This window comes from Helicoverpa zea, chromosome 29 (genome assembly GCF_022581195.2).
Source record: "Helicoverpa zea isolate HzStark_Cry1AcR chromosome 29, ilHelZeax1.1, whole genome shotgun sequence".
In the NCBI taxonomy this organism is placed as follows: Eukaryota; Metazoa; Arthropoda; class Insecta; order Lepidoptera; family Noctuidae; genus Helicoverpa; species Helicoverpa zea.
The window spans coordinates 816135-830712 of NC_061480.1; the positions used below are offsets into that span (position 1 = coordinate 816135).

General features: G+C 37.2%; 1 protein-coding gene across 10 annotated transcripts in view; it reads right to left on the reverse strand.

Annotated features, from left to right (window-relative positions):
* The window catches only part of LOC124644294 (gastrula zinc finger protein XlCGF57.1-like), a 43839-nt gene that overhangs the window by 3097 nt on the left and 26164 nt on the right, over nucleotides 1-14578 (reverse strand). The window contains exon 5 of one of the 10 annotated variants that reach the window (XM_047183572.1): nucleotides 511-1695. The exons of 2 other annotated variants lie outside the window; for them this stretch is intronic. In XM_047183572.1, the coding sequence (XP_047039528.1) occupies nucleotides 548-1695 (1148 nt within the window). In that variant the 3' untranslated portion in view covers nucleotides 511-547. 7 more of the 10 variants (XM_047183568.1, XM_047183569.1, XM_047183570.1 and 4 more) reach the window with 7 other exon arrangements.

Genomic DNA, 14578 nt, shown 5'->3' on the forward strand with positions numbered 1-14578 from the left:
TATAAAATTTAAAATTACCGCATAGTCATAATTTAAATAAGGCTTATTTATGTAATTTCAAACTAAATAGGTAAAACATATGCGTATGTAAAGTATAATGATGAGTATGCCGTAAAAAGAGGTAACGACATTATATTTTTGAATATCTTCTAACTTTTAACCTAAGTATATTCAAGCCTCGTTAACTGCTTGGGTGTCGCTAATTATAAAACAATAGACAATCAATTGACATCATTGAATCAAAGCTGTGACTAGCATATACGTGTTTGTACTTCATATCAAATCTAATCGAAAACAGTGCTCTAAAAAGTCTCAATTCAATTCATAAGATCGTTGTCAAAATTCTTGACAATAGTTTAGAGCGGCACAACGAAAACTGCCACACTACAACGCCTTCTACGAAAAAACCTAAGTAATGTTTCGTTATTCGCGATTTAAGGCTGTAGGGAAGAACCTGATTACAACTGGCGTAGCCCATCAGACATAAAGAGCGTATGGTTAGAGGATCCTTCCTTTCCATGGAATATAAGGACTTCTTCTTTATTCTTCAAGCCCCTATAATAGGAACCTGCCACTGCGGGTGCCATTGCTTCATATGCTTGCTATAATCATTCCTATTATGGAACCCGCTGCCACACTCAGAACAGGTAAACTTCCAGACAGGCCCATGGACTCTCATATGCTGCCTCAAAGTTCTTGCATGCATATACGCCTTCTGACAAATCGCGCAAAAGAAATTTCTCTCCCCCGTATGACCTCTCATATGCATTTTCAGCAACGATTTAGTCCCAAAACATTTGCCACAAACTTTGCACTGTATTTTCTGAGTATGCAATTTCGTTGTATGTTCTGTTAAAGCTCTTCGGGTTGGTAAGATCGCTTTACACGCACTGCATTCAAAAGTAAACGTGATCCCGTGGACTTCTTTCAAATGCGTCATCTTCCTATAATGTTCCGCAAACCGTTCGAGACAATGAGGACATTTTAATGGCTTTATTTTCTTCGCGTTTGTGACTTCATGTTTTTTGAACATGTGGTATCTTAGTTTCAGTTTAGTTGGGAACACCTCTTGGCATTTCTCGCATCTGTGAATCCCTGATTGGTGTACAATTCTATGGTTTATAAGTCTTTGGTGTGACATGAACCCTAAGCCACAGGTTTCGCAAACCACACTAGAATGTACATTCATATGTCTATTTAGAAGAAAGAAGGAATTAAATGTTTTCGCACACTTATGACAAGTTAACTTCCCGTTATTTGTGTTCAAATCATACGCCATTAATCCATTTCCCGCCGAATTAAACTCTTTCTTATGAGCGACAGTCAAATGCTTCCTAATATCGTCTAGGTCGGAATATTTTTGTTCGCAAAGTCTGCATTTGAGTTCCGATATATCTACCTTGATGACTCTCTTTCCTTTTCTAAGATACTGTTTTAATAAGCAACACCTTTCTGGGGTAACGTGGAAGGTAGAATGTTTCAACACTGAATGAATTTCGGGGAAAATTTCGTTGCAATAAAAACATTTGAAGTTTGCTTGTTGGTAGAAAAATGGCTTGATAGTAGTAAATTCTAAGAAGGTCGCTGCGTTCTGACGTTCAGATATGGTCATTTGCCATATACTGGTTCTTGGCCTGTTGTTAGTTCTGGTTGGATTCTGGGTCTGTGTTCTGGGTTGTTCTTTACCCGTCAGTCCTGGGGAAGATAAAATTTGGCCTATTTAAAATGGCTACTGAAATCTCTGTAATTCAAAAACTATAAGACACTTAAATTATTCCAACTGTGGTTACATTGTAAACATCGTTTCGGTGTTCTATTAAAATTAAAAATACAGGTTCTATTCGTAAAGCAATATTTATTTTGCAATATTTGATTAAAAATACATAAAAATGAGTATCTTTATTTGCAATACGAGCAGTCTTAATTTTTAAAACAATAGAATACAATAAAAACATTTGTGCAATCATACACTCATCATCATCTGAGGCATAGGACGTCCACTGCTGAACATAGGCCTCCCCCTTAGATCTCCACAGATACCTGTTGGAGGCGACCTGCATCCAGCGTCTTCCGGCGACCTTTATAAGGCCATACACTACATTAGCACTATTTCAAAGCACTCCATGAACATTATTGACATGAGTAACAAGATTATTATGGTCCCCACAATTTTGTCCACATATAGAGCACAACCCCACTTCATGCGTCCTCGAATGTTCCCTAAGATTCTTCCTCCTAGCATAAGCTTTGCCACAGATCTCACATTTAAAATTCTTCTCCCCCGTATGAATCACCATGTGCCTCGACAGACAATACTTGGAGAAGAACCTCGAGTTACACACAGGACATTCTTGATTCCTCTCCTGAAGATGCACTGATCTGATATGAATGAGCAAATGGTATTTCAAGTCATATTCTCTACCACAGGTATCACATCTATAAAGTCCAGTTGTCTGGTTATGTACTATACGTAAATGTTTGGTTCTTTGATAGTTCGAGTTAAATCTTTCAGGGCATATAGGACAGCGTCTCGGGAACTGCTTCAGATGGACTCCTCGATAATGCAATGTCCTTTTGGCGGCATTACTGAAAACCTTGTCACATTTATCGCAAGGAAAGCTGCCTGATTCGTGAATTTGAAGGTGCCTTTTCAATAAATGCAGCGATATGAATACGGTACCACAAATTTCACAGCTGTAGTTATTATAGTGTTTGCTCATATGGATTATAAGGAGTCTTAATTTTAGATATTTCTCCCCACAGATTTGGCATTCAAAATTCTCGGATCCTAACTTGAAAGGTATTATATTGTCTTGCAAATTCGGCTCTATCTTCTTGCCATGTTCCTTCAAATGAATTTTCAAATTCTGCAGATCTGTCAGCGATTGCAAACAAATCTTGCATTGTAGATATGTAACGTCAACTTTGAGATTCTTATCCCTCACTCTATTGCTTAATTCTCTCTTCATTTCTTTGATATTATGTTCATTTGTGTGGTCTTTTAACAAATGAGCATCTAAAAACGGTTTGGCACATATAAAACATTTGTATTTGTTACTAGCGTGAATAAAAGGGTATACGTAAGAGTATTCAAAGATGATTAGAGCATTCTGCTTCCAAGTTTGATACTCAACGCTTTTGGTTCGCTTCTTTGTCGCTCCATAGAGATGTCTTTGCACAGTCTTCACGTTTATTGTGACTGAACTTTCTAGATCATCCTCATTGGTTTTCCATTTTATATTGTTGAGAGAAACTGGTTCTTTCAGCATGGACATGTTTGTTATCTCATTATCCTTCTTTAAGTTAACTTTATTTAATTTCTTTTTTAGTTTGCGGTTAAAGTTTTTGTTGCTAGAGATATCTTGTTCGTATTCTAATGAATCTAAAGAAATTGGATATTTTAGGAGTGTCAGTTTTATATCTTTTCCATCTTCATCTTTCAGAGTGATTGTTGAATTTGATTTCTGGATGATTCCTAAAAGAAAAAAAATGTGATGATATTTTTATTTACTTCAGTAAATATTTAATTATGTTTATCTTTATGTTAGTTGAAGCGACTATACTATAGTCTGAAATCAGCAACCTGCATTGAGCAAGCGTGGTGATTAATGCTCAATCCTTCTCCGTGTGAGAGGAGGCCGCAGCCCAGCAGTGGGACGATAAAAAGGCTGTAACAGTTAGTTGAAGGTTCACCGTAAGAACTAACTATAGAAGAAAATTGTATACTTAAACCATAAGTTTAGGGTTAAGAATAAAGTCCTATAGTAAACTGTCACCCATATCATTAAATCATTATGCCGAGGCATTTCCGTTAAACTAAGTTTATTTAAAAAGTGTCGGGGGTAAAACAAACTACACTTTTTCCTTATGTTATTACGTGTATTCAAGGTATAATACTTAAAATACTGTGTTTTACAATAACATTTATAAATAAAAATAAGTGAGTTTATACAAAATAAGGCTAAGTTCAGATAGATAGCATTATGTTTACGTGCGTTTCCAAAAAGCCTGCCGTTTGGATTAAAGACACTCAACTTTGAAACGCTTGTAGAGATTTTTTCACGTGGCCGAAGCGATAAAATATTTTATCTGGATATTCAGTAATAACCACAAAAAACTTCGCCTTAAATTATATCTAGCGTACCTAAAATTCCTTAAGTCTGTAAAATTTTATTTTTCAGTTGCAACTATCAACAATGAAGTCGTGGTGGCCTAGTGGGCAAAGAACCAACCTCTCGAGAATGAGGGCGCGGGTTCGATTCCAGGTCAGGCAAGTACCAATGCAACTTTTCTAAGTTTGTATGTACCTACTTTCTAAGTATATCTTACACACCAATGACTGTGTTTCGGATGGCACGTTAAACTGTAGGTCCCGGCTGTCATTGAACATGGTTGGCAGTCGTTACGGGTAGTCAGAAGCCAGTAAGTCTGACACCAGTCTAACCAAGGGGTATCGGGTTGCCCGGGTAACTGGGTTGAGGAGGTCAGATAGGCAGTCGCTTCTTGTAAAGCACTGGTACTCAGCTGCACCCGGTTAGACTGGAAGCCGACCCCAACATAGTTTGGGAAAAAGGCTCGGAGGATGATGGAGTTGCAACTATCAAGCGAGTATCGATTTATTTAACTAAGTACTCGATTACGATTCACGATATAATTCGAGTTCATTCAGCAGCAAAAAATCCTTGCACCATATAATTCAGAAAGTAGATTCACGGACTCAATAAAGTACCTACATCAAGATATTTCTTCAGCTTTATTGCACCAATGTCTCATTGTTCAAGGAATATTTAACTAATATCATGTAAACGCAAATGATCTTTCAAATTCTTCCGCCTCAAAAACGCCATCCCACAGACATCACATTTATGATTCTTCTCCCCAGTATGAATCACCATATGTCTTTTCAAGGACTCCTTGTTACAAAACCGCTGATGACAGATGTCACACTGTTGGTTCCTCTCCTGAAGATGAACGGATCTCACATGACAAACTAGATGGTACTTCAGGTTAAAGCCACGACCGCACGTCTTACATTTATGGACCCTAGTCTCCTGATTATGAACATCTTGTAAGTGAATCGTGCGTTTATAGTTCGAGTTGAATTTCTCTGGGCACATAGGACAGCGACGAGGACACTGTTTTAAATGTACCCCTCTGATATGTAAAGTCCGTTTGTAAGGGGTGCTAAAAACTTTGTTACAGCGGTCACAAGGAAAGTTACCGGAATCGTGGACTTCTAAATGTTTTTTTAGAAGTCGTAATGTCATGAAAACGGAACCACAGATCTCGCAGCTGTAGTTATTAAAATGTTCGCTCATGTGAATGACTAAGATTCTAACTTTGATGAATATTTGTTCGCAAACGACACATCTATAGCCATCATCTACGGGTTCTAGATTGAAGGGTATCATATTGTCCTGTACTTCCAAATCAATGGGCTTGCCATGAATTTCTTTGAGATGGCGTTTCAGTTCAACGAGGTTAGGCAGTTTCCCTGCACAGATCTTACACGTTATATCACTAACATCTATTTTTAAGACATTTTCTCTTCTATTATTGACTAGTCTTTTGAGTGGCGCAAAATTATGTGTTGTATGCATGTGAAGTTTTAACTCGTTTATATCTAAAAACGGTTGAGAGCAGACGAAACATTTGAATTTGTTGCTTCCATATACGAATGGGTAGACCGTTGAGAATTCAAATACAGCTAGAGCGTTCTGTCTTATATCTGGCGTCTTTTCTTTTGTTTTAACAGCTTGGACGGATAAAGCAGTAGTTTCCACATAAGGCGAAGGAGTATTTAAGTAAACGGGAGAAGGACTGCGGGATAGAGAGATATCTCTTGCTGGCGGAGAAATATCTCTGGCTGGAGGCGTTGAGAAAGTTTTGAATGTCTTTTGTCTTAATCTAGCGAAGTCTATTAACGTTCCAAGGGGTCTACATAAACTCCTGTCGTAAGCTACTTGGAACAACGGGACGATTCTTCGCTTCGTTTCGGAGTTTGACGTGTCGGATCCTAGAAAAACAGAAATAAAATTGTAGTAGAAACCGCTGTGGTGGTTTTATTCTTAATACTTAAGTGAAGGTTAGCGTACCATACCCCATTGCGTAATGCTAGTGAGTTCAAATAAAATAAATGTTTTGAAAAAATCATCACATTTTATTCAGTTCAAGTCCTCTTAAAGTTAAACAAGTTTGAAAAACTATATAATGCTTATTGAATATGGTACTGCTTCGTTGACTGTAATGTACGTGTAATCTTTAAATATAAGGACTTAAAATTAAAGAAAAAGAGCTGACATTTGCGAAATTAACATATCTAGAGATATTGAAATTGGAAATCAATAACAGAATTCACTTTAGAATTCATACATAACCAAAATCAGTTTCTTCCTATAAAAACTTCATCAAGAAGCAAAAGTATCAATTTTATCATGCTGCCCAATATTTGGATGATGAATCTTCGTATGGTGCTTCAAACTGCAATTCTGTATAAACGATCTACCACATATCGTGCACACAAACCGTCTGTCATTCTCATGTATCCTCATATGTTCTCTCAAAGTATACTTCCTCGCGTACGCCTTTTTACAAATAGTACACTGATACTTTCTTTCTCCCCCATGCTTAACCATGTGATCTTTTAACTCAGATTTAGAATAAAATTTCCATTCGCACACATCGCAGGAATGACGTTTCAGTTTTAAATGTACTGATCTGATATGTACGCCAAGTTTTCCGCTTATAGTGAAGACTTTAGGACACATAGTACATTTGAATTCTTTCAGCTTCATTCCATGTATAGCAGAGATATGTTTGTTACGTTGAAAGTAGTTTCTAAAAGTTTCTGGGCAATGAGGACATCTATGGCGTTTGACTTTCATGTGGACTGTAGCATAGTGTTCATTTTTCGCGTTTGTAGAACGAAATACTTTGTTACAGTTTTCACAGGCTACAGACCCTGTTTCGTGGGAAAACGCGTGAGTTCTCAAACGTTCTGGAGTTATAAATCCTGTACCGCATTGCTCACAAATGAAATTCTGGAAATGTACGTTCATATGCTGATTTAAAGACTTGAATTCCGAATATTTTTCTATACATAACGCGCATTGGTAGTTGTCCAACGTAACTTTGAAGGGAAGAACGCCGTCTCCTGATTTAGGGTCCAAATTCTTGCTATGCTTTTCTAGTAAATGCCATTTTAGAGTAGGAAAATCAGGGATAAGATCATCGCAGAGTTTGCAGCCTACATCGGTAATATCAACTTTGACTAATTCGTACTTTTTAAGCTTCGATAACGCGTGTTTAATTTGGAATGTCGTCAGAAACCCGTGTTCTATGTTATGTTCCCTCAATTTGGCAGGATCGGAGAACTGTTTATGGCAATAGAAACATATGTACAGATTTTTCATCCATTTGAAAGGGCATATCTTTGTGGATTCCAGTAGTATGATTGCGTGTCTTGTCCTAGCTTTTATGTCTTCTGTGAAATTTTTCTTTTGAGTCTTCAGATCTGCTTTAGTTCCTACTAGGATATCTTCGTCAGTTAGCTCTTCACCTAAAAATGAGAAATGAGCTTGTTATCTTCTATGAAAGTTTCATGCCAGATTGTTAAGTAGTTTCATAATGACCCACGCACGTCCTTCGTTTACCGTTGATAGGATTTTAAAAGACAAATTTATGTAAGAAAAAGTGTTATAGTATGAGTATTGTTTCAACAATAAACATTACAACTATGTAAGTTGATAAGCTTATCCTTATTAGGTGTGTAGACTTTGGTACGGTCGTATTCCATGTCGGTCAAGTTTTTTAATGAAATCTAGATGTCAGGCTATCGTATCAGAAATTGTAATCTACATATATCAGGCCGTCTAATCAACAATGAAGAGAAGTTTTCATAGTATTGGACTTTTTAGAACTCCATATTATTCCACGTGGAAAATTCGATTAAAATTATGATACATAGACAACAGAATCCCAGGATTAGAATAAAAGTCATTCATGTCAGGAATATTATGCATTATTTTATTGAGTTTTGCCCTCCATACAATTTGTAATAATATAATGGATCATAATTAAAACTTCAAATTAATCATTGAATGATTTCTCAAGCAGCTTTAGAAAATAAAACTGTAGCTGACGATCTTATTTCTCTTGACTTAACCCCTTGTATGCCGGTGCGCAGACCTACGCGAGACAATGCATTTTATTGTTCTCTAATTAGCGGCATACCAGAGGTTAATGCAATACTATAAATTAATCATTATTATTTAGAGACCAATTTAATCTGGTGAGCGTCCGGGAAATTAAAATTCTAATTAGATCCTAAATAGGAAGATGCGTCACTCCTCTCTGACTATTAGGACATGACAATCCCTATTAGGAAGCGATTTAGGCCTTTTGAATTTTGCCAAGCAAAATAAGGTTTTAAACAAAGCTTTCTTTAGGTAAAATTAATTACATATGGCACTTGAAGTCAACCAGTGACAGAATTATAAAATTTCCCTTCTATTTCGATTATGAAAGTTCTAAAACACATCTTTCAAATGCGCAGGGTGATGTACTCTCATATGTTGTTTCAAACTACAATTCTGTATGAACGACTGTCCACACGTTGGACAAACGAACCGCCGATCATTATTATGAATTCTCATATGTTCTCTCAACGTTTTTAACCTCGCATAAGATTTCTTGCAAACATCACACTGGTATATCCTTTCACCACCATGCTTTATCGAATGCTCTTGGAGCTCATAGTTTGTGAAAAATTTCATGCCACAGATAGGACAGACATGGTTTCTTTCCTGCAAATGTTGGAAGCGTATATGTGCCGTTCTTCGACTGCACAAATCAAAGACTCTTGGACACGACGGGCAAGGGAAGACGGCAGTTTTTTCTCCATGTATCGTATTTAAATGTTTCAGCCTATGTTTGTATGACGCGAATTTTTCATCGCATATAGGACATTTATATCTTTTGTTAGCTTTATGTACTTTGGCGTTATGTGCGTATAAGGAAGCGTAAGAAGGGAAGGTATCGGTACATCGTTTGCATGGAAAGTCTCCTCTTTCATGCGTTCGTGTATGGTTGACCATTCTTTGTGAAGTTGCAAACCTTTTTCCACAAGTTTCACAAATAAAGTGTTCGTAATGATCGTTCATATGTTTATGTAGACTTAAAAACATTTCGTATGTTTTCCCACATATCTGACAGCTATGTTCCTCTTTACTCAACTTGTACGGTAGCACACTATCCCCAAAACTGCAGTCTATGACTTTTGCATGTTCTACTGCTAAATGGATCTTTAATTCAGCGTAATCTCTGATTGCGACGCCACAGATTTTGCAGACAGTAGTCGCGAAGTCCATTTTAAGAGGCTCATACTTTCTCGGTTTTAGAAGCTGTTTTACTTCAGAATGCTGAACGTGGGTATGTTCCCTCAATTTTTCTGGTTCTAAAAAGGTATTTTTGCAAAAGAAACATTGGTACGTCCCTTTTCTATACTTGAAAGGGTATGCGGTACAAGTTTCCATGATGATGGCTATATTATTTCTGAAGACTGCTCGTTTCTGGTAGCCCTCTCGAGTTGCGGATATCAATGGGGCTGTGTTATTCTCAGTATCGGATTCCACTTCTTGCTTAATGAGTGTTTCTTCTGTTTTTCTTCCTAAAAATAGAAAACATTCCGATATAGGCTGTTCTTGTTCATTCCATTTTATCCTTTAATATCCTATAGCTAGTTTTGATATTTCGAAGATATACTTAGTAAAGATACGTATATTTTGGTTTCTTATGTTCCTCATGAGGAATAAAAGTCATTATATTTTGGTTAAGTTAAATAAACTTACTGTCACGTGTTTTTGGTTCAAGACCGATCAGTCGCTGATTATAACCACATAATAATATGTCAAATCTTGACTGATTTCAAAATAACAGCTGAAGAACTTTAAGTACATTGTCTCACGGGTATCTTAATTAAATGAAAATCAGTTTTAAAATGTAATAAATTTATTCGCTGTGTTTAAAATTTTCATGTACACATCACATAGTGATACATGTTGAGAAGGAAAAGAAATTGAACATAAACATACATTTAATAAATAAAATTTTAAGGAACGACAACACAGACTAAAATGACCCTTACTTCTGGGTATACTTTTCAAAGACCTACAGAGATCTGGCACGTATCCTCCAAATTATAAAAATAAATTCTTGTCTCCATAGAGTTTTGTGTTTGGACTTACAAACAACAAACCTTCAATAGTTACATGTTTCGTAGAAACCTTTGTAACAAATAATATTAATATAGATGCGACAACTTAATCTTTTTCAAAGGCTCTGCAGTAGGATGATGAGTCCGCATATGACTTTGTAAACTACATTTTTGCACATAAGCATTACTACAATACTGACAAACGAATCTTTTATCATTATTATGAATCCTCATATGTTCCCTCAACGTTTTAGTCCTTGCGTACGCCTTTTTACAGACCTGACATTGAAACTTCCTCTCCCCTACATGTTTTATCATATGACTTTTCAATTGGGCGGCTGTCACGAATTTGTACGAACAGAAATTGCAAGCAAAAGTCTTTATTCTTATATGTACTTGTTTTATATGTTTAGTTCTTTGGTTGCACATAGCGAAAACAGCAGGGCAGAGATTACAAGCGTACTCAATTTTCTTATCATGGGCTTCGGTTAGATGTCTCCCTCTATCAGCATAGCTTTTAAAGCATTCTTGGCAATAAGGACATCTGTATCTATATTCTGGTCCATGGATCAGCGTAATATGGTTATTTCTTAAGACACGAGTTGCGAAGATCAGGTCGCATTTTGAACATTTGAATTGGACAGCGGCAGAGTCGTGGATAGATAAATGAGATTTCAAACGATACACAGAAGAGAACGCTTTCCCGCATTGAAAACAGATGCTGTTAGGATAATGCTTATTTAAATGAGTGTTTAACTTAGAGAATAGCTCAAAAGATTCATCACAATGCGTGCAATTATATTCAGTACCAGTCAGATAGAAGGGTGTAACTCCTAAACCAAACTTTGTTACGATTGGTTTGTTATGTTTTTGTATCAAATGTTCGCAAAGGCTATCTAGATTCGTCATGTTAGTGAGACATAGTTCACACCGGAGCTCGGTAACTTCCATTTTGACGTTGCAAAATGTCCTAGCTAAGCGAAGAGCTTCGATCCTATTGGGATGTTCAGAGATATGGTCCTTCACGCCACTGAAGTCTCCAAAGGAGAGTGGACAGTAGGCACATGTGAAGGCCCCTCGCTTCCACCGAAAGGGAATAGCATTGGAACATTCGAGAATGATAGCGGCATTATCCCTGTTATCGTTATACTTGCGTTTCGGAGTCCATTTAACTTTGAGATCGACGGACCCTAAAAACAAAAAGAAAATAATCACTGACTCGAAGAGTTAGGGTGAGATTTGATGGGAAATGGGGATTCCACAAAGGAATGATGTTAGAAACAGTCGATTAAAACAAACTACATCTTATGTAAGATTCGCCAATCAATGGAAGTTACCGAGCTTAAGTGATGATGGTTTCAAAAGATAAAATCATTATTGTATTTGTTTTGTTTTGTGTAGTAGCAGTATTTTTCAAGTTTTAAAGCATACAACAATTTGAGAGCTTCTCAATTATCATTGTTGTTTCCTTACATTCTTTTAAATATCTACCCCTTCCACCTACGTTTATTACTAGTATGAAATCTACGCATCGTATTTCACCCTATGCGTTCTCAAATGGCGCATCAATTTCGACTTACTAACAAACACCGAAGGACAATTTGGACAATAATGTCTTTTTTCTATATTCGCATGCGTTTGGCGTATATGGCCCGCCCTTTTTGAACTCGTTTCAAACGTTTTATCACAGGCATTGCAAAAGTATTCTTTTCTTTGCTGATCGTGGGCTTCTACTAAATGTTTGGCTCTTGAATGGTAGGTTGTGAAGACCTCAGGACATCGTGGACATGCGTAACGTACGCCTTTTCTATGTATCCTCATTATATGACACATACGCGATGCTCGAGTTTCCAAGACCTCTTCGCATTCACCACAAGGGAAACATCCTTTTTCATGTGACTGTACATGTTTCCTAAATCTCGACTTGGAAACGAAAGCCTTCCCGCAAGAATCACAAATGTAATTTTGGAAATGCGTGTTCATGTGCTCGTTTATTTTGGCGAAAGTAAGGAATTGGGCGAAACACATTTGGCAAGTGTAAGATTCTTGATCTAACTTAAAAGGTAGGACGCCATCACTATATTGGACGTTTAGAGTCTTTCCATGTATAAGCAGATGGTCTTTCAAAGAGTCAATACTGTTTAGAAGTCTGCTACATAACCTACAACTAAGTTCAGCTACATCAACTTTCACCATATTATTTTCGGTTAACTTGGAGAAAATTCTTGTAGTAGGCATGTCATTAAGATGATTATTTTTAACATGGTTCCTAAGAAGAGGTACATCAACGAATTTCGCTTCGCAGTAGGAACAATAAAACGAACTATGGAACCATCTAAAAGCCCAGGCCGTGGAACATTCCAGAAGGATCATAGCGTTCCTACGCATCATGGTTTTTGATATTCGTTTCTCGGACTCCTCCGGGAGCTGGTTGTTCGCGCGTCGACGCCGGCGCATCTGTCGAGCGCTAACGTTTTCTTTCAACTTCCTAATTCGCCTAACGCCTAGATTCCCCTCCGCTTCGTTAGCGGAACCTAAAACCAAGAAACACTATTGTTATTTGGTTAAAATTCGCAGTACCAGCCCCCGGGAACATGCATAAGTAAAGAAATATATTATACCTTTGGCTAATTGGTATAAAAAAACTTGTAGCATAAATATACGAATTGTGTACTATTTAATCTTTACCGTTAGTGTACAAAGGTGAGGTTGCTACAAGTCAGCAAGATATGAGACTATTGTTGTATTATGTAAATAAGGATAAGTTTAAAATAAATATAGTTGCATTATATTAGAATACGTTTTATTTAAAATTAAACAAGTGATAAGTCATCTAAAATCATGTATTCATAAAAATAATACTGGAACATACGTCAAACATCGTCATAAATCATCATCGTCAAGCCTCAAGCACTAGGCTACAAGGTACGTTAAAAAATCACCAATTAAAATGGCTCAAAATGGTCTATTCTTGAATATAGTCCTAACACTAACAAAATTACTAACTAAATCTTAATTTCAGTAGGAACTAAATCAGTCAAATCATGAGGATTCAAAGAAGGCAGTCTTTGCGTCCTCTGCTTAAAAACCGGTCCTCGCCATTTGCTGTTCACATCTTGATGCACCTTCAAATGATTCGTGAGCGCCCTATTTCTGGGGAACGACTTTCCGCAGATGGTACAATGGAAGTTCTTTTCCCCTGTATGACGGACCATGTGTCTCTTTAGCTCATAGTTGGTCCTGAACTGCCATTCGCAGTAACTGCAACTGAAGTTCAATTGGGGAGGGAAATGGACTGTACGAACATGTATGGCACGCTTTCCACTCGTCTTAAAAGACAGTTCACAATGAGGACAGCTGTAGGAAACCTCTCGTTCACTGTGAGCATTTTTCATATGATCTACCCTGTCGTAATAATTGTCAAATCTAATATTACAATGCGGGCATTCATATCTAGGGGCTTTCGGATGAGCGGATGCCTTATGCGAGTCTCTAGCAGCCCTCATAATAAAAATCCTCCCACATTTATCACAAGGGAAAGACCCTGAAATATGGACTTCTAAATGCTTCCTCAACCTTGGTGAAGTCATAAAACCTTTGCCACAAGTAGCGCAAATATAATGCTGATAATGGACGTTCATATGTTCATATAACTTCAGAAAATTATTGAACTTTTCGGAACAAATGATACATTGCCAAGACTGCTTGTTCAGAGAAAATGGTAACACCCCATCTGGGTGATATGGGTTGAAATCCAAACCATGTAGTATAGCATGTTCTCTCAACTGCGTCACATTGGTCAGTGGCATTGAGCAAAAGGAGCAAACGGCTTCAGTAACATCCACATTGATCAATGGCATCTCTTTAAATTTGCTGTAAATATCTTTAATACTATGATTAACGGCGCATATTCTGACATGGGCTCTCAGTTCTGAGCAGTCGGTGAAGTTATCTTCACAGTAAGCACATTTGAACCTATTCTTCTTCCATCTAAAGGGGAGGACAGACCAGCACTGGAGGATAGCTGAGGCGTTATTTTTGGTGATAATCCTGGCTTCTGCTCTAGGGCTGCGAGTGTATTTCTGCTTGGGTAACTTTAATATGTAATCTTCCTCATTTTGTATGTTTTCTTCGCTTGCTTGCCAGCGCAATCCTAAAAATAGAAAATTTTCGTCAGATTTCTTCGAAATGTCTCCATGCCCTCTTACGGTTGCTCTTTTATTCTTCTCAGCTTTTAATTTCAATAATTCCAATGCTGGTCTATTTTAGATATTAGAATTTAAAATATCTTTTGTGTGTATGTGTATATTTTAACGGGTAGATCATGTGTTTCCTTATGGCCGAAAAAGGTCAAGTAAAAAAATA